This window comes from Taeniopygia guttata, chromosome 1 (genome assembly GCF_048771995.1).
Source record: "Taeniopygia guttata chromosome 1, bTaeGut7.mat, whole genome shotgun sequence".
Classification (NCBI taxonomy): Eukaryota; Metazoa; Chordata; class Aves; order Passeriformes; family Estrildidae; genus Taeniopygia; species Taeniopygia guttata.
Window position 1 is genome coordinate 86,618,985 of NC_133024.1, and position 19,423 is coordinate 86,638,407.

General features: G+C 38.7%; 1 protein-coding gene across 1 annotated transcript in view; it reads left to right on the forward strand.

The window, feature by feature from the left end:
* Positions 1-18,673, forward strand: part of SLC9A2 (solute carrier family 9 member A2) — a 33,742-nt gene extending 15,069 nt beyond the window's left edge. The window contains exons 4-12 of the mRNA XM_030278877.4: positions 3,093-3,310; positions 4,661-4,863; positions 7,432-7,521; positions 8,814-8,884; positions 10,380-10,541; positions 11,107-11,203; positions 12,102-12,233; positions 14,093-14,183; positions 16,210-18,673. Coding sequence (XP_030134737.4) covers positions 3,093-3,310; positions 4,661-4,863; positions 7,432-7,521; positions 8,814-8,884; positions 10,380-10,541; positions 11,107-11,203; positions 12,102-12,233; positions 14,093-14,183; positions 16,210-16,580 — 1,435 coding nt within the window. The 3' untranslated portion in view covers positions 16,581-18,673. The remainder of the gene's footprint in view (positions 1-3,092; positions 3,311-4,660; positions 4,864-7,431; positions 7,522-8,813; positions 8,885-10,379; positions 10,542-11,106; positions 11,204-12,101; positions 12,234-14,092; positions 14,184-16,209) is intronic.
* The last annotated feature ends 750 nt before the right edge of the window (positions 18,674-19,423 follow it).

Below are 19,423 nucleotides of genomic sequence, written 5' to 3' on the forward strand. Positions count from 1 at the left end.
AGATACCTGGTTCTAAGTGAGCAGTGATTAGGTGTGGAATATTACTTATCTGAAGAGTAACAAATCATGTGCAGCTCTATTCCTTGTAGCATTGAACCAACTCCTCAGTTGCTTGACACTAGTTGAATGAATGCAAAATGTGACTGAAAATAAGAGTGTTGTCCCTTTAAATTCTAGTGGGTAAGCATGGTAGGTGTTTTAAGTTACAGCTTGCAAGGATTTTGATTAATCTGGTGACAGATTCTTATCAGACATGCACTTACAGTGTCTCCATTACCTCAGGTTCCAAAAACAAACCAACTCCAGAGCACGATTCCCTGCTCCCCATGCTGCAGGGCTTTCCTAAATTACTATAATCATGAAAACTGTTTATTTTAAGAAGGTAATAAATAGTACTGCGTGCTTCGTCGTGCCTTTGATGCAGACCTGACAGTCCTAATGCTTCAGGGCACTGAGCTGCTGCTTTGGGACTCTGAAATGACTGTGGGCCTAGACATGGCTGTTTTCCAGCCCACCCACTGCCTTCTTGCTCTTTTGCATTTGCTGCCCCTGCGTTTGCCAGCTCCACTGAGTGCCATCAGCCGGAGTAACCGGGCTGCAGCAGACTTGTTACACTTGTGCAGATAAATAGTGTAACACAGGAGAGCTGTCACAACCCATGGCATAGCCCGAGATCTTTGTCGCTGCGTCAGTGCAGTGAAGAGCTGGTTTGCCACTGAGTATGAGACTTTTGGCAGGTCAAAGGGTTAAGTGGATTTGAGAAGATTTGTGCATGTACTTTTATGGTTGATCATCAGAACTGTGTACAAACTGAGGGACCTGGGAGTGTTTGACAGCTTCGGGCTTGAGTGCATGTCCTTACCAAGCTGTTGCTTCTTGTCAGGACAAAATCCATGTGTGTGACAAGTCCTTTCCCACTCTCTTGCTCAGGCACATGATGTGGGATCTGTTGTAAGTCCTCAGTCTGGGTAACTGTAAGATCAGAACAAGGAGGAAAGCTGTGAAAAGCATCATCAGTTTGTCAATATTGGCAAAAAATTCAGGACTTCTGTTATCTTAACCAGATGCTCAAACTAGAAATGCTACCTTAACTACTGTGTGTTTCAGGGAGAAAGCTTGCATGCTTATGAAATCTACATTATGTCTTCCACAGTGAACCCTGTGTAATCAGGATGAGCTTTGCTTCCCAGGCAGCATGCTACCTGTGGTCCACATGGAATCTTTCTGTTCAGGACTGCGGTGAAATCAGCTGACAATGAGGAGAGGGCTGACAATTATATCAGTACTAAATATAGATGGGGGTCTGGGATAGTCTTAGTGAGACTTTCTTGCTTCTTAGACATGGAGTTTGCTTAGGGTTGGAGCTAGTCTTTGCATGTCATTGGAAATTTTATTTTGTGCTGACTAGATCCTTCTCCATCACCATGTATAGGTGGATAAAAATGCAGGGTGAAGGCCAGGTTAGGTGCACTGTTCTGCCTGTATTTGTAAGCCACTATCTGCCCCATCAGACTGCATCTGTCCCCATATCACATTCTCTACCTTGGGTTTTCTTCACTTTGATATATATTCAGGGTCTCTGCTGCTTGGGAGAGGTCAACAGAGTACACTGTGTCTTCTCCCAGTGTCCACATGTCCTCCAGATTTGTCCTTCAGAAGTATTGTTGCCCAACCACTTTGGGGATGTAGATGTGGCTCCATGTAAAAGAATGAAACCTCTGGACAAAACTAACTTTAATTAATCAACAGAAATGCATTCAAAGTGTGCCAGTGACTACAGCCTGAGCTGCTGCAACAGACTCCCTATTGCAAAATGCAAAGAAAGTTCACTCTATGGAAGTCCTTTTGAAGTTACTGCCGCTTCTGGGATTCCTCTTGTTTTGCAATTTTTTTTTTTTAAATCCCTTATTTAGAAGAAAGAACCCAGGCATGTGTGTTCATATTGTCAGTGAGGTTTCTCTGAGCTTTGTCCCAGTCTGCGTTTCCATTTATATTCACATTCAGGGATGTTTGGTTCAGAGATGGGGCTCTTGACTTAGAGGCAGGACATGCTTAGCAGAAGAGTTTCTGCAGTGAAATGTCCATAAGACTTGGGACATTTCAAGAGAAATTTTCAGAGATGCTAGCAAACCTGCCCTCCTCCCCCAGGAGAGAGAGAAGTGTAGAGATTTGAGCATGAAGAAATATCCCCTATGTTAGCAAATACTTATATCTGAAAACCTGGAATAAATAACCGTAGACAAGTTGGCTGTATTCAAAAAGACAATGTAAATACATCTCTCTTTCTTTGTTTAGATTTAGTATGCTAAAACGTTTTAGCACAAACTTTTATGGGTTTGACTGAGAACCCATACATGGATGTGGATAATGTTTTTCACTGGGAAATCAGAGCAGATGTTGTTGCCCTAGACAGCAGAACCAGGAATGACAGCTATTTCACAATGTATCTTGCCTTAGTTGTCCTCCCTGATAATTATTTGTCAGCTCAGACTGTCCTTCCCTACACTAAGACACCACCTTGAAGTTATCCTCCAGCCTCTGCTAACTACTCTTAAACTTGTAAATGTGTAGCTGAGTGGTCCTCAGCCATCCCTGTACTGTGGACAGCCATACTGAGCAAGTGATGTACTACCAGTAATGTCATTCTTTGCTTTTCCCAAGGAAAAAGCAGAAGGGAAGGGAAGGAGGGAAGTCCTGCCCTGCCCCAGGATATGCAATTTCCACCCTGTCTGATGTCCCTCAGCAGCAAGAGATGCAGCAGCTTCTGTTTTCCAAGACTCTCCCTGCCTCTCCTCATCTCTGCCCCTTTCAAAACAGAGTTGGAGTGACCCCTACATAGATTGTGTGCATTTAGTATGTGAAAAAACTCTCCATACACTGATGTCTTCTCAGAAAACTTCCAATTGCAGAAAAAAAAAATCAAGCCCAAAATTGTAGGTTCACCAAGCCTGAAAATTTGAGATTGGTTATGGAATAAGTTATACTTTGCATTTTAAAGATAACTATGGAAAATGAATAATATTATGTAGATAAAAGAGAGGCTAAAAAAAAAAAAAAAGCCAATTAAATATGGGAAAATATTTGCCTTTCAGGATTACAGCTTGTGCCATGACCATGAATAAATATGTGGAGGAAAATGTTTCTCAGAAATCCTACACAACGATAAAATATTTCATGAAGATGCTGAGCAGTGTCAGTGAGACTTTAATCTTCATCTTCATGGGTGTGTCTACAGTTGGGAAGAACCATGAGTGGAACTGGGCCTTTGTAAGCTTCACCCTCCTCTTCTGTTTAATCTGGAGGGCACTGGGTAAGCAAGTCTCAGACTATGGGTTAGTATTCTTTGCAAGTGAAATGGTTTATCTCTTGTCAAGTAGAAAATGCCTGATCTTAGACAGAGACCCATCAGTCTGCAGAATGCTTTTTGTATTAGTAACATGCCCTATATCACAGGGTCAGCTTCCACCTTTCCCGAAACCTAAAATCAGTTTTGACCTGGTCTTGCTCACCTAAAGTGAGAGGCAGTCTGCTTGTTAATCACAATACATGTATTTAAGTGAAAATTTATTTACAAATAAGCAAACTGTGGTAAAAATAATTAGCAGTCATTCCAGAATTGAAAAGGTTGTGGGGGGTGTTTGTGGGATTTTTTTTCTTTTGTTTTTTGGTTTTGTTTTGTTTTTAATTTATGTTTACTAGCTTTGGGATTTTCACAGTCATTGACATAAATAGTATCAAAGCAGGAAATGCTGTAATTGAAGTGTAAAGAAAAACTCCTGTAAGAAACTGATCCCTCCTGAATTTACAGTACTAGCTCTTTTCCTTTTATTGAGAGAGCTAAGTGCAGGGCAGGCTGGTAGGTCTTAAATCTGCTCCTCTCCCTGGCTTCATCTCTAATGCTTCAGTCCCTGCATGTGTAAAGGTGCGTCATGCTCTAATCCAGCTCCCAAGTCTCCTTCCAGAGCAGAAACCTGGACTACTTTCCTACTGCACCTGCAACCCCACAATCAATATGCTGAATCAATAAGCTGAAAAGCAGCCAAACACCCTGATTGCTACCCAGCTCTTGCCCCCTGTGCTTGCTCCCTTCACCTGCCTTCATACCTTTACTCCAATCTGCCACATCCCTGGAACCTTTTTCCAAGGTACACCAGCATGCATTGGCGTCTTCTCCCCTCCATCCCTACTCCTGCATCCTTCCTGTCTGAGTAAAATAGAGCGAACAGGAGTTTGCAGGGTTCAAAGCACAGATTGATGGAAGGGACAAACCAGGTTTCAAAATCACCTCAAATGCAGTGAAAAAGCAATTAAGAGTCTTGGTCTATACTGACACAGAGAATTATTGCTGGTTTAGAGGTGTAGTCTAGCAGGTAACTGTCTTGTGGAGATCTATTAGCTGCTTCAGGTCCTAAATCCAGCTGAACTGATGTGTTTAGCTCACTAAGTATGTTCAAAATGATGTTCCTAAGGCTTTTTAATTTAATATTATGGTATTTCAAGCTGCTAAGTAATGTTTCATTTTTTCAATAATATATGTTGAAGAAGCAAATAAAAGGTTAGAAGCAAATGGAAGTGTTTTTAAACAAATATTAGCATCATGGGCTAGTTCTGAAGTGTCCTTTTTTCCCCTTCCTCTCTGTATTTCTGTTTTTTCCCTCAGGTGTTTTTGTTCTGACTCAGATCATTAATGTGTTCCGGACAATACCTCTCACTTTTAAGGACCAATTTATTATCGCCTATGGAGGTCTCCGAGGAGCAATTTGTTTTTCACTTGTATTTCTGCTTCCTCCTGCTGTGTTTCCCAGGAAGAAATTGTTCATCACTGCTGTTATCGTGGTGATATTCTTTACAGTTTTCATTCAGGTAGTACCTTTTTTCTCCTGAACTTTGTCTCGCTCAGACAGATTATAAGTAAGTACCTCTAATAGGTAGAAAATTAAATGTTCTAACTTACTGGAAGGAACATACTTGAAGGTACTCGCCATAGTCATAGTAGAAAAAATGCTATGCATGCCATAGGCAGGTAGCAAAAGTATGCCAGTATTAAGTACTTATGCTAACATGTAAGTAGTACTAAGTATTTAAGACTAGTGAGGTTGGAGCAGAGATAAAAGATAATCTGGGCACAGCTTCAGCACTCATTCCTTTTTCTAGAATGTTTAAATTTGTCTGTGTTTACTCAGAAGTTCAGTGTTTGATGTAGTGCACAATGAGCTAAAGATACTTCGGGCCCAGGCAGGTGAACTGGAGTTGGGGGAAGTGATGCTGCAAACCAGCTGGACAGCCCTAAAAAAGCACCAGGTGTGTGTTAGGACATGGAGAACTTGTCTCTGATGACCACCTGGCCATGGAGGCCTGGTCAAGGGTGAGCAAGAGACTGAAACCTGCAAAATGTAGAGGAGGCCAAGCCCATCAGATAAACATATCAGAATGGTCATTATCCAGAGCAGTGAGAGAGATGTGAGTGACTATTAATGAAATTTCAGGTCTGTGAAAAAAAAAGATAGAATTTTGTTACTCTGCTGTTTACATGGAAAAAGGTGCTGTGAGAAGCAAGTATCTGTGCTCATGCTTGGGCAAAGGGGCAAGGTGGAGGTCAGTTAGTTGACTTCAGCTGTGAAAACTAATTTTGAAGAACAGAATAATTTAAAATACAGAGATAAATGGAGTGTGCTATGAGATACAACATGATTTATCAAAGAAAAACCTGGTATCATTCTTTCACAAGGCAATTTATTTTCTGGAGTAATCAAATTTAACCGGACTATTGTAAAATCTTTGGGGAGGGGGCTACAGAGGAGATAGCTAATGTAACAACTCATTAAACTGAGGGTTAGATTGATATTAGGATGGCTGTAAGATGAATGAGGAAGGAGCTTACAGTTCCTCCTTTAAATTGAAATAGAAGTTAATTGTCCTTTGGGTCAGAAAGGATCTCTGGGGGTCTCTAGTCCAACCCTGTGCTCAAAACAAGGCAACCCCCAAGTTAGATGATGTTCCTCAGGGCCATGTCAAGCTGAGTTCTGAATATATTGATGGATGGAGGTACCCCAGCCTCTCTGGGCACCTGCTCGACTGTTCAACCACCCTGGCCAGGTAATAGGCTGCTGGGATATTATCAAAGGAATTCCTCAAGCATAAGTTAATACTCTTGTTAACTGACCATGGCACATAACTGTGTGAGTTTTTGTTGCTGATGTTTCTTGATGACAGATTTTGGAAAGTGTTCTTAGGATGACAGAGTATCCTGTAGAAAGAACTGAGGGCCAACATGAAAGGAACAGAATTAAACTGAAGAATAATGCTCAGTAATGCTCAAAAATGTTCTTGCAAGGACTTTCTTACTAGGAATTTCTCTTGTGAAATGGGAACCTTTGATTTGGAAAAAAATCGAAAGGGAAAATGATACAGGTGTACTAGTTGGTAATGGGGTAGATTTTAAGTCAATGATACAGTGGGGACAGAAGAAAGGCAAATCTGATTGTAGGACACACTGAGACAGGTATTTCCATTAGAGCACAGTGGCACGTTCTGGAGTAATCAGGGGACTGGTAAATCTGTCATGTGAAAGGAGACCAGGATGCCTTGGCCTTAGCAAGATGAAGGCGAAGAGGGACTATAATTACTGTTTATGTGAGGGAGTGAACATTGTTTAAACTAAAAAGACAAATGTTGGCACAAGAACAAAGTGCTACACAGTGACCATGATGCAATTAAGAAGCAGCTTTCTAATTATCAGAACAATAAGGTTCAAGATGAGTGTTCCATTATGAGCAATGGGGCAAAGAAACCTAACTAATTTTAAAATAAAGCTTGATTCATTTACAAAAAGAAATGTGACCTGGGTGACTGGGATAGTAGCGACTGATCTCAACACCACAGGAGATTCATTCCTCTCCCCTGTGCCAGTGTGCCTGTACAAGTAAACAAATTATCTCTATTCTTCCACAAATACTTGTTGAAAACCATTATATAATTCAGGGAATAGCTAAAACTTTTTTTTCTTTCTCTGAGAATGGTCAGGCAAGGATACATATTTTCAAAAAAACATAGTTTCATGATCTTAGATATCCATAATAGTACTGTTTACATATCTTTGAATACCCATTTTGGACGTAAGTACTAGAAAAGAGGACTTTACATGTTCATTTTGAAATTATAGAGAATCAGTTTATTAATTCATGTTTTTCTAACACATAACAAAACGGAAAGAAAAAGTTTAAAATAACTATGGATGGGGTAGGTGATGTATTTATGATGGGTTCTGTTAGGTTGACCCTCTTGGAGCTCTCAGTTCTGGGGCACCCCTTTCTTCCTCCTGTTGCATTAATGGAGTCTGAACTGACAAGGACTTCATAGCTAAGTGCAAAACCTGCTAATCAAAAGAATGAAATCACTTTTATAATTATTGTGTTCTATTTTTCTTCACAGGGAATAACAATTCGCCCACTGGTGGAGTTTCTTGACGTCAAAAGGTCAAATAAAAAGCAGCCTGCTGTCAGTGAAGAGATTTATAACAGGGTATGTTGCAACTTCATATCATCGATGAAACCCTTGTATAGATGAAATTCCTAGTCACATTCAGACAGACAAGCATTCAGCATCAGTATTATGGAGAGGGTGTACTTGATTACTTTTTGATAGCTGTTACGAGCACAATAATTGTAAAGCTTATATTTAATTCTGGCAATTACAAAAATTATTGTTACGTATCCTTATTTTGGAATCTCTCACTTTCTTAATTGTTTAGATCTAGAAGTAAATTAACTTTTTGTAGTTTATTTCACACATGAGATACATATTATTTTATAATTTGGCTACATCAGGAAACCTTTGGCTTTATTTAATTACATTATACTGCATTTGATTTAATCTAATTAAACAAATGCAAACTTCTCTTAAACACACTCTCAAACTTACTAAACTCTTACATCATCAGCCTTTTTATGGATATATGTTTGGTACATCTGTGTCTCCAATTGTTGCAGATTATTAGCCATGCATCTTCTTGAATGTCTTTCTCCTTGCAGCATACCTGTGGCAAGTGGTTTGAAATTTCAAAAGGGAGGAATAGTAAGGGCCACGTTTGGGAACGAAGCCAATCTAGGCATCTGAAAGTCTGTCCTTTTAGAGCTAATCCTTTGGACATGTCTACCAGGATTTTTCCCTGAGACTGAGAGACCCCTACGATGGTTCCTGAATTAAAAGCAAACATGCTGCCTCTGGGTTCAAGTGAGACCTTAGCTGAAGTGATTCAGTTTTTCCTAATTGATAATAGACTCAGGAAGAGTGTGTTGCTAATATTAGATGGACAGGATGCTTTAAGATGATACAAATTCCTAAAATAGGATCTCAGGACCTACTGCTGGCTCTCAGTTCTGTCTGTGCATCCTGAGGGGCTGGTGCTGATATAGGGATCTTCTGTCCGCTGAGATTCTCTTCTCCACAAAGTCATACTTGCCTCACTGTCAGGCCTGGGGAAGTTCCAGGCATAGCAGCAAGTGGTTAGAGAATTCCAAGTAAGTGAAAATATGGGAAAGACCTTTAGTTTCAGGCAAGAGCTGAGCAAGATTGACATTGAGGAAATTAGCCACTAACTTCTGTCCTTTTGTGGCTGTGAGCTAAGGAAGATTCAGGGGGAAAGAAACAGATTCTGTCTTTGAGCTTGCTTTGGACTGCTTTTGGTAGGACTGAAACATTGTCCTTAGTTGTGACTAGATGTTTGTTTTAAAGTAAATTGAAAATTAATACGGTCTAAGGACAAGGCAAATGATGTCTATAAGTTTATGTAATGAACCAATGTTTTCCTTTAGTTCTTTGACCACGTGAAGACTGGAATTGAAGATGTGTGTGGACACTGGGGTCACAACTTTTGGAGAGATAAGTAAGAATGGCATTTGAAACTCTGTTATACAAGAGAGGTTGAAATGGCTCTGCAGCAAAAAAAAAAAAAAAAAAAAAAAACCAAACCAAAACAAAAAACAACAACAAAAAAAACCCCCAAAAAACCCCAAAGGCTGTTGTGCATCAAATTTCATTTTCAGCATTTATTCTTGAAAGCATATGGTTGTTTTTAGAACATGTGGGTTTCAAAGGGAAAGTAGCAAAACAATGTCTTTTACTAAACCACAAGCAAGTAGAACAGAATCTCCAGCTGGGAAGCAAGGCAGCCCTCTGATCCCAGGGTGAAGGATGGTACTTTCAGGGGCTGCATGATTCTGACTGCTGCAGAGCATTTTCTCTATGTCTGCTGAGCCTTTTTGCTCACCCAGCTGTCCTCCTGCAAGCTGTATTTCTCAAGGCAGTTAAGTGATGGGTTAGTTTCCTATTTGACTGTAAACATACAAAAGCTAGTGGATTTCCTCTAGAAAGATCAAGGCAGCAGCTGACATGAGATACATGAGAGATCCTAATAGCAGGCAGCTTCACAGCTCTTGATGGTATTCCTTAAGAATTAGTACCAGTTAAGATTACCCCTGGCAATACCTGAATAATTAATATTTTTACTTTGTCTGCTGAATCATCATCATCATTAGGTTGGATCTAATTCCTTTTACATCCAAATTCTTTAGACCCAAAGCATGGGCACTGCTCACCACCTCTAGTCTCTGCTCCAAGAAGAATTTGAGTGTTTTATATAAGGAGAGAATAGCAGGAATGGCTGAGGAGAGCCCTCTCCAAATGACTTGGGGGTGACACAGTGAGGACACTTTCTTGACAGATGTGTGACATGGGAACAACTTTTCTTTTCTTAGCCTGGTTCTCCTCCAGTCTATTTGAGATCTTTAATGAAAAGATTGCAGAGTAAAGGAGAGTCCTACCTCTTCATGACCTTCACACCCAAATTCAAGAATAATTCCAGAACGTCTGGAGGGCAAAATATTTCCTGACAAACAAAATCAACACCAGCTGTAATCAATATTTTTTCACTAAGCATCCAAGAGAGTGCAGTTGCTTTAGAGAAAGGAACAACTTCTAAAGTTTTACAAAAGCAGGCTAAAATTTCAAAGAAAAAGCAGTTGATGCAAATTTTGGCCTTTTATTTGTTATTACAGTAAATATTTAATGTTCTCTTTGTCCTGATGAAAACAGAGAACTAAAAATAATATTTTCTAATAACAGAATATCTAAAAGTTTAAAGTTGCTGCTAGGGAGACTGCCCATTAACATATTAACCTATCTAACCTATTAAGACTATCTATCTGAAGTAAAGTTGAAATTGACCCTTTCTTAGGTTACTCAGCATTAGGTTGTTAACATAAACAGACACATTCCCAGACAATAAAATCCTTTAAAATTTCATTAACTGCAATATATTGGCTTTACTTAACTATGCACAGTAAAAATTAACTGATTGGGCTGGTTTGCCTCATGTACAGGTTTAAAAAGTTTGACAATAAATACCTGCGAAGACTTCTAATCCGTGAGAACCAGCCCAAATCCAGCATTGTTTCTTTATACAAGAAGCTAGAGATCAAGCATGCCATTGAGATGGCAGAGAGTGGAATGATAAGCAAGGTCCCATCATCAGTGTCTCTCAGGTAAGCAAGCGATGCCATCATGGCCAAGCATCTCAGCTGGGTCACATAATTTATTTCACAGCCTGGGCTGTAGGCAGGATAATAATTTTGACTTAGGATACATTGCGTCCTAATGTCACCAGAGCAGTAAGAGGATGTGAAACCAGAGCCTTTTGCCTGTAGCTTCAGGTGAAGTGCTGTGCTCTTCCGGCGTGTGTCGCTTTACTGGGACAGCTGCTCACTGGAACACCCATCTGCCGTGATGAGCGGAGGTGGACTTGAACACGTGCCTGCCTGCCTGCTGAGAATAGCTACAAGGGAAGCCTGAGGGGCATTCTTAATAGTACTTAAATACAGTGGACAAATTATTGTAATTTTTATCACATTTTGTATCTTTCCACAAATTCAAATGAAATCAAGATTTCAGTTCTACATGTTAAATTTTCACCTATTACTTGGTTGTTTTGAAATGTTGTTTCCATCTTTAACAAAGGAAATAATTCAAATGTCATTCCTGACCATAAAATTAAAAATATTCTCTATCTCTCCCTCTCCCCTATTTTCCTTTTTTTTTATTCTTCCACAGTGATTATCATGAAGGAAAAATAAAGCCCCTTTCTCCCACTGAAATGGAAAATATGCGAGAAATATTAACAAAGAATCTCTACCAAATACGACACCGAGTAAGGATGAACTTTTGCCTACATAAATATCCCACTGCTCTTGCAATATACTGATTATCTTCTTAACACATCTTTGAGCTAGTACATCTGCTCTATCATATAATAACAAGTAATGCTCTTATTTACCTCTGTTGCCTTGAATCCATATCCTGTCATATGTACAGTAGCATATTCACATTCCTTTGTGTAAATACTTACTTGATCTTATACTATTGATAAGGCTTAATGTTTTTGTCTTATTACCTCTGATGCAACCACAGTATTAAAGTAGGATTATAGGTGCCAATTCAACCCAACATTGTCTACTTGTATCAGTATATTGGTCACTTCATGACATGGGATTAGATTTCCTATTTGCCTCCAGTTATAAAGCTGTTTGTATTAAGAGCAGAGATGATGAACTGGAAAAATAGTGAAATAAAAGCAAAAGGACATTTCACATTTGTCCTCCTGTGGCTAAGAAGTTTGAATGCCTGAGCCCTTGGAAAACATTCAAAAATTGAGCAAGCTTCAGCTTGCTGGAGGTTAAAATTACTTCCCTCTAGGGGACTTATCACTTTCAAATATGTGTCCTCTACTGACATACTGATGAAGCTACGACAGTGTGGGGGTAAACACGGTATCAAGCCAGTTTCTTCCATTTTGCTTTTCATTATAAATATTAGCAGGTTAAAAAAATTACCAAAACCAACAGAAAAACCCAGGTGGTTGTGAAGCAGATGAATAAAAACATTCCAAGCATAATTATTTTTCTTGTTATTAATCATCTGCAATACGATCTTGTTCACAAGGATTTATGATGCTTATTCAAGCAAAAAGCTTGTTTTTCCCTGTTCATATAGTCCAACACGTTTGACATCATGCTTTCCAGGCTGTGACCATGGCTTTTCCATTTCAGACAATGTCCTACAACCGACACAGCCTGGCTGCAGATGCAAGTGAGAAGCAGGCCAAAGAAATTCTGATCCGTCGCCGGCACAGCCTTCGGGAGAGCCTGAGGAAAACAAACAGCCTGTCAAGGGAAAGACCGGTACTTGCATTTTTTGATGTTTTTTGCAGTTTTTTTGCCTGTTTGGTTTTTTTTAAATTTTAATTGTTATTGAAAGCAGCTGTTTGTAGCTAACTGTCATGGTGGAAAATCAATCTTCTGACATGCAGGAAAAAATCCTGAATTTGGAAGACAACGACATATGTAACATCACATTTACACCTTGAGTTGCACACGTGAGCCTTTTAATTTGTGTTGATACCCTCAGCAAAACTTCAGTCTTGTAGAATGTGATATGGGAGTGGGATATGCTGCCATAATTTTACCTCAGAGAAGCTGGAGAGGCTCTGTACACAATGTAGATATGATCAGTCAGTATTCTCTATCAGTATTTTGATGAAGTGTGGTGATTAAAGGTTAAAAATTACTTAGAGATAGAAAAGCTAATTACAATAAGCTCCAAAATATAGCAGAGGACTTTTGACCCCATCAGTCAGAGCAAGCTCTTCACTTGAAAAGTATTATATGTTCTTTAGTCAGGCCTTCAGATTTTGACACTGGTTAGGAAAACTGCTTCCACTTAAAAGGATTGCTGTGGCATGATAATATTTGGCTCTCTGAGGCAGTCCTGCAGTTGTAAACTTCCAACCGTATTGGAATAGAGCACACTAATTAGGCAGGGATACTGATCTTTTGGGTCATATCAGGTATCAAGGAAATTAGCCATTCTGCATATTTTCATGTTACAGGAATACTTAGTGACTTCTGTCTTCATTGATACAGTTGTTCTTCAGCAGCTGAGGCTGGAATAATGACTCCAAAAGGATGATAATGTCTCATAGGTGATCATTAACAGAGCTACTATGGTGTTAATTATGACAATAAGACTGTTCCTGATTTTTTTTTTTTTCTCAACCACAGTTACATATGTTATCTTTTTCATACAATAAATTATTTACTATGTGGAATAGTGAGGAGACTCAGCAGGACTTTTGGGGCAGGGAACTTTTTAAAACACACCTTCTATAATTTTAAGAATAATTATCCTTGGATAAATCTTTCACAGAGGAAAGAGGAAAAAGAGGAAAATAATAAAAATCCAAAGATGAAAAATCTCTAAGAGAAATAATATTTCCTTTCAGGTTCCCTTTGGATCTGCCACAAGTAATGGTATTAGTAGAGGAGAGCTGGTAGACTGCAAAGATTTTAAAAATCTTTGTAGCAAATGTAAGAAAGGATGTCCTTGAAAAACTTTTGAATTAAAAAAAAAACCAACTTGTCCTGGAAAGTACCTCTGGTGTTCTAGAAGTATGAAGTGTGGTCTGTTCCCAGAGCCTTTAAATCTTAGGGAAAACAAGGATTTTATGGCCTGAACTGGTAAATGATCATGCTGGTGCCTAACTTCCTCATCAACTTCAGTGTGACTAGTCAACTGTATAAAGTCATTTATATGTATAAAGTGCTTGCAGGATCAGAATGCAGATTAGTTCTTGAGCCCCAGCTTCAGTCTCACCCAGATTTTTGCAGCTGACTAATAAAAAGTTTAAACAAGTTTTAAGCTGCATGAAGTGCCATTTGCCTTCCTTAGGAAAGTCTGTGCAGGTAAGGTTGAGGTTAGAGACCATACATTTATTAACTCTGATCCCAGAGGGCGTATCACTAGGCTTTTATTTGATTAAACTGCTTGAGATTACTCAGTCTTTACCTTAGTTAGCACAGACTTCAGCCAGCAATCAGTGCTGAGTGTGTAGTAAAAGATCACATATTAGCTAATCCAAAACTACTCTCCAGCCCTTTAGCTACAGAAACCTGTTCAAGCCTCAGTTGTGTATCTTAATATGCATTATGCAGGTACACTAGGCTGCAGTGACTTAAAATGTTTTTGTTTTCTTTTCATTCAGGCTGCAGCAAATACAAAAAGATTCCTTTCACTTCCTAAAAACACTAAACTCCCGGAGAAACTACGAGTGAGAAATAAAACATCTTCCAGAGGTAATGAAATTTTTCTGTTTTTCTCTTACTGTGCTGCAGTCATTTTTCTTACATAGAAGGAATGTTTTTCCATGGATGATGTAGAGAAATAAACAAATTAGAGCATTTAAAGCAGTGTGACTTAAAGCAGAAATTTGAATGTAGAGAAATGCCCTCAACAGCAGGGCTTTGTGGGGCTTTCTCACTTCCTATCCCATACTGGCATAGCCTGCCCAGCACATCTTCTCATGTCAGCAAGCAGCTGCCTGCTGCACTTTTGCACCAGGAACACTGCCATGGCTCATTCTCCTCATCTTTATTCCATAATCCAGATAGCCTTCCTGGATTATGAGCCTGTTTGGTTCTTTTTCCTCTGGGATCAGGCTAGAGGACACTGCTCTGAACCAGAGAGGCTAATGAAGACATTAGACCTAGTTTTTTGTTCTCAGGAAGAACTGAAAATGCTGTGGTTTACAACCAAATCCCTGCCTAAACTCACAAATGTTTTATATTGTAGTTCTTGAGTTCTAACAAAAATAAATTTAAAATCTGTTGGAGCACAAATATTTGATGTGAAAACTTTGCCCAATTCTATATATTACTTTTGATTGTTCCTGGTTTCATTACCATGCTTATATCATACTCAGGAGCATTTTCTTTCATGACAAGTTGTCATAAGGATCTCTTGCTGGGAAGAAGAAATGTGTGCAGAGTTGCTAAAATTTCCTGATCTCCACCCCCAGTTAGTTTTCCACTATTCCAAATTAATTTAACAATAGACTGTGTTCTTGTCTGTTAATAATGATATCTTTGCTCTCCTGACATAGGATGCCTTTTATTCTGTAGTTAGTCTGCAGAGGTCACCTACTGTCACCTAGAATTAAAGAGAAAATATGCCTCCAGATTATTCAATTGTCAAAAAATATATTATTTGACATATTTAGAAAGGAAAAAGCCTGAAAACACAGTCTGATGAAGACCTCCCTTGATATATAATTATCTGGGTGAATGGACAATTACATGGTGATATGTTTTGTTGACCCTTTCCTTACCTTTATAAAAGAAATAACATGATTACTAATCTAATTTGTTCTTATGACAGTTGCACAATTGCACAGTTGCAAATAAACAATAAAAATTGTTTATTCTGATATATTTAAAACATCATATATGATTTAAGTCTAAGAACAGATCTGACGCATTCATAAACTATTGTTAAAATAGTGACCAAATGACTAAAGTGTGCAAGTTTTGTTGAAGATATTAATTCTTTTTAAAGAAGTCTGCTGGGGAAAAATACATGCACATGTGCACATCCAGACAATCTCCAGCTTGGTTTACCTGGCAATGATCATTTAAGGGCATTCCCTAAACAATTATGCCAGGTTTCCCTAGAGCATATTCTACCCTGCTGTGAGTGGAAGAGTCTGCAGCACTTGCAACCTATAAGATTTGCCCTGTTGATTCTGTTTCATGTTACATTCAGCCTTATTGAGGATGGGATATTTCCACCTATCTGTACACTGACCTTGAGAGATCCTTTGCCTGGTAAGAGTGTTAATGCTCCTTTTCCAAAGTCAAGTTTCTATAGCCCCTGTACATGTTATGCTCTGGAAATGCCTCTCAGTTTAGATTTCATGAGATGTGGGGCTGAGAAATCGAATTTTGGTATTCTGCTTGGATGTAAGCAGGAACTAGACCCTAAGTTCAGAGAGAGACAGTTTTTTCCTGTCCAGAGAATTGGAAATTTCCCAGAACTGGGGAAATGTCACTTCAATCAAGGGAGCACTTGGCAATCAAAAAGCAGCTGCGTGAGGCCTTTCTAAAAATCACACTTTTGAGGGTAGGGATGTTTTTAAGTCAGATTTATCCCCTATTTTGGCAGAGTTAAAAGGCTTTTACTGGGTCTAATCAGAAATCACTGGATATAGAAAAACATGGGGAAACTTTATTCTATGGCTGCAAGGGCTCAGTGTGCTGTTACACAAATATTCCTGAAACAGTTATATTCTACACCTAAAACTATACTTTTGTTTTCAATTAACAGTGGGTGACAGCAGTGACTCTGAGTTGGATGCTGCTACCACAGTGCTCAATCTAAGGCCCAGAGCAGGGAAAATCTTGAGAGACCAGAGACTGAGACAACAGAGGCCACTACCTGAGTTTAGGGTGGAGTGGAAGAACGAAGTTGACGGGAGCCAGGACGGACGGGGAGAGCAGCAGGACCCAAGCACCTTGCCTCAGCCATCCATTGGGTTCAGGCAGCCACTGCTGACGAGACCAAGATTTGGCACTTTGAGCAGGGAAGATCTGACTGCAGACCACGGGTCAGCAAGACCTATGCCACCACCACGGTTAGTTAGGCAGGCATCGCAAGGGGACAGGCAGAGAAATAAGCCTGAGAACCAGCTGTACTGAACATAGCCAAAGGAGAACTATTGATAATAAACCATGGGCATATTGAATTAGGATTCTAAATGATCTGATCAGACTATGGGATCCATTAAAATAACAAAACAAGCCTCAATCTGGGTCTAACCACTTCCATTTGAGTTAACTCAAATGGAAATTAAATAAGTGAAAGGAATACTGCAGCAATTGCAAATTTAAAGATACAATATATATATATATATCTTTTACAAATAACTTATGGCAATGCTTTAATTTAATTACATTATTTCCACTGTTAAAATAGTATGGAAATGTGCCTTATCACATCATCTCTCATGGAACCAAGTCACGAAGGTTCAATACACAATTTTCCATTGAAGTCATTGTTGAAAGTCCAGTGATGAATAGATTCTTAAAAAATATCCCCAAACTTGTGTATCATTTCAGATTTTATTTGTAATCAATAATACTTGTTTTAACCAGAGCTTCAACATGAATACCACTGAAAAATGCACAATGCACCTATCATATAGACTTCTAAAGAAGAATAAATATATTCCTGAAGCCTAGTTTGCTTAAAGACCTCTGATGCAGAAGAAGAGGAAGAAGAGAAGAAATAAGCTGTAGGAGAGTTGCAAATAAGGCTTATAAAAAGAACTTGCAACAAAGACCTGAATAGCTTGAATTTTTACTTTTTGAATTTTTGGCAATATGTTACCTTTGAAAGGTACTAAGGATCACCAAAGGAAAACTGAATTACCTTGGCTTTCACTTATGTCAGCAAGAACTGAGAGCACTTAGCAGGACACCAGAAGGCCTAAAACCAGAAAACTTCAAGTGGATAAATCATGTTTTGAATCAAAATTGCTTTTTTGCACCTTAGTTATTTCGTTGCAATGTAATGCAAACAAAGCAGTAGAATAGTTGTAGAGCACTGCACGTAGACAAAGCGAGCAGTCTCCTGTTTGAGTCAGGGACCACTGAGGCTCAAGAAAACTCATGCTTGTGACCCTGGTTAATTTGTTTTACTTTTTGTTTCCTCATTTGTAAGAGGGGAAAGGTAATCTTTTCTTTGTCTGAGCTATGCACTCCAAGGAACAAAAATGTTCCATCTAATTTGTTTTTACAGAAAAGTAGCACAGTCGGGCCCTGGAATCAGATGAAGTCACTGTGCACCTTAATAACATAGACTTCTAGATCCTAGAATCAATGGCTACCATTTGAGGGCATATGGGAAGCATTAAAATAAATTATACTTAACTGTAGCTCTCAGGAATTTGCACTTTCTGTCCCACTTAATCTAAGTACTGAGCTTGCTTTAGCACAGATACACATTTCAGTACAATGCAGAAATAATTTTCTTTCTACTTGTTACAAAATTGATAACTTTCATTGAAGAATGTACACTGTGAAATCATAACTTTTTTCTTTCATTAGCACATTTCTAAATCTGTGGGCAATAAGATTAATTTTTTTATTTAAGCTTGTTTTGAAAGAACTATTAAAAATCACATTTTCCTTTAAAACTACAAAGTAGATTTCTTTCAAATGTTCATGGGTGGGGGTTGATAAATGGGGATGTAAGACTTTCCTTCTAACAGCATTTCCAAAATACTTATTTCATGTATGTATTTGAAATATCAAACCTTCCCAAACTCTTTCCTTAGGTCATTTAGTCTTTTCCCTCTGTTCAAACTATGGAAAATTCTGCTGTGTGGCAAGTACAAAGCTGCAGAGGAATGGCTCTGTGAACCCTATAATCCTCAGTTAAATGTTCATGGCTATTCTCAACAAATGATTATTGTGAAATCAATACTTAGCTGTCCTCTAATGATCATCTCCTGTTTGGAAATAAACTTGGGTTCAAGCAAAGCCAGCAAGTTTTAAAAACAAATTTAAATTTATCTTTCAACAGGAAAGTACTTTAATCTGTAAAATTGTCAGGGAATGCTATGTCACTGCATTATTTGGATCATGTTTGAATAGGAAAAAAGCCTTGATTTTTGATTTCAGTTTTGAGACAACATCCTCCTTACAGATCAGATTGTATAAATTATCCGTTTTATATCAGGCCAATCTGAAAACTGACCAAATCAATAAATGTGAAATGTTGCACATCAGCATTTAGTTTACTCTCACTTTGTGCGCTGGTAATGACCAAGCACTTGGCTTCTATCTGGGGAGAGCTGCCTTTCATTTTTTTCCCCCAACAGTTGTTATTTTATATGGCACAATTTTAAATAATGAATGCAGGTTTCAGGAACCTAACTGCTATGCTGGTTGCCCATTAATGCAGGGCACGCTCACATTATTTGTGCTTGAAGTGGTGCCCCATAGTGCAAGCACATCAAATTGAAGGTCATTTTTTATGAAATATGGTCTTAAGCTCTTAGTGCTTCAAAACATGATAGCATGTTTGTACCTTTCCAAAGCACTTGAAATCTCCATGGTCACACTGTAAAGTAGAATTGCAAATCTTCTGGGGCTCTGTGTCTTTGTGAGTTACCCTCTGCCTTCCAATTCTGCTCTTCCCATCCTTTTCCGGCTCTTTTCCACTACTGCTGAATCAGACCCTTGCCATGGCTGGGAACTGGTTTCTGGGTGCTCTCCTTTTCAGTGGCAATGACAGCAGCAGGTGGCACAGGCGTTGTTCCAGTCAACCCTTGTCATTCCACTCTTACTCTGGTTCGGGACTGCCTTCTTTCTTTCTTTCTTTCTTTCTTTCTTTCTTTCTTTCTTTCTTTCTTTCTTTCTTTCTTTCTTTCTTTCTTTCTTTCTTTCTTTCTTTCTTTCTTTCTTTCTTTCTTTCTTTCTTTCTTTCTTTTCTTTCTTTTCTTTCTTTTCTTTCTTTTCTTTCTTTTCTTTCTTTT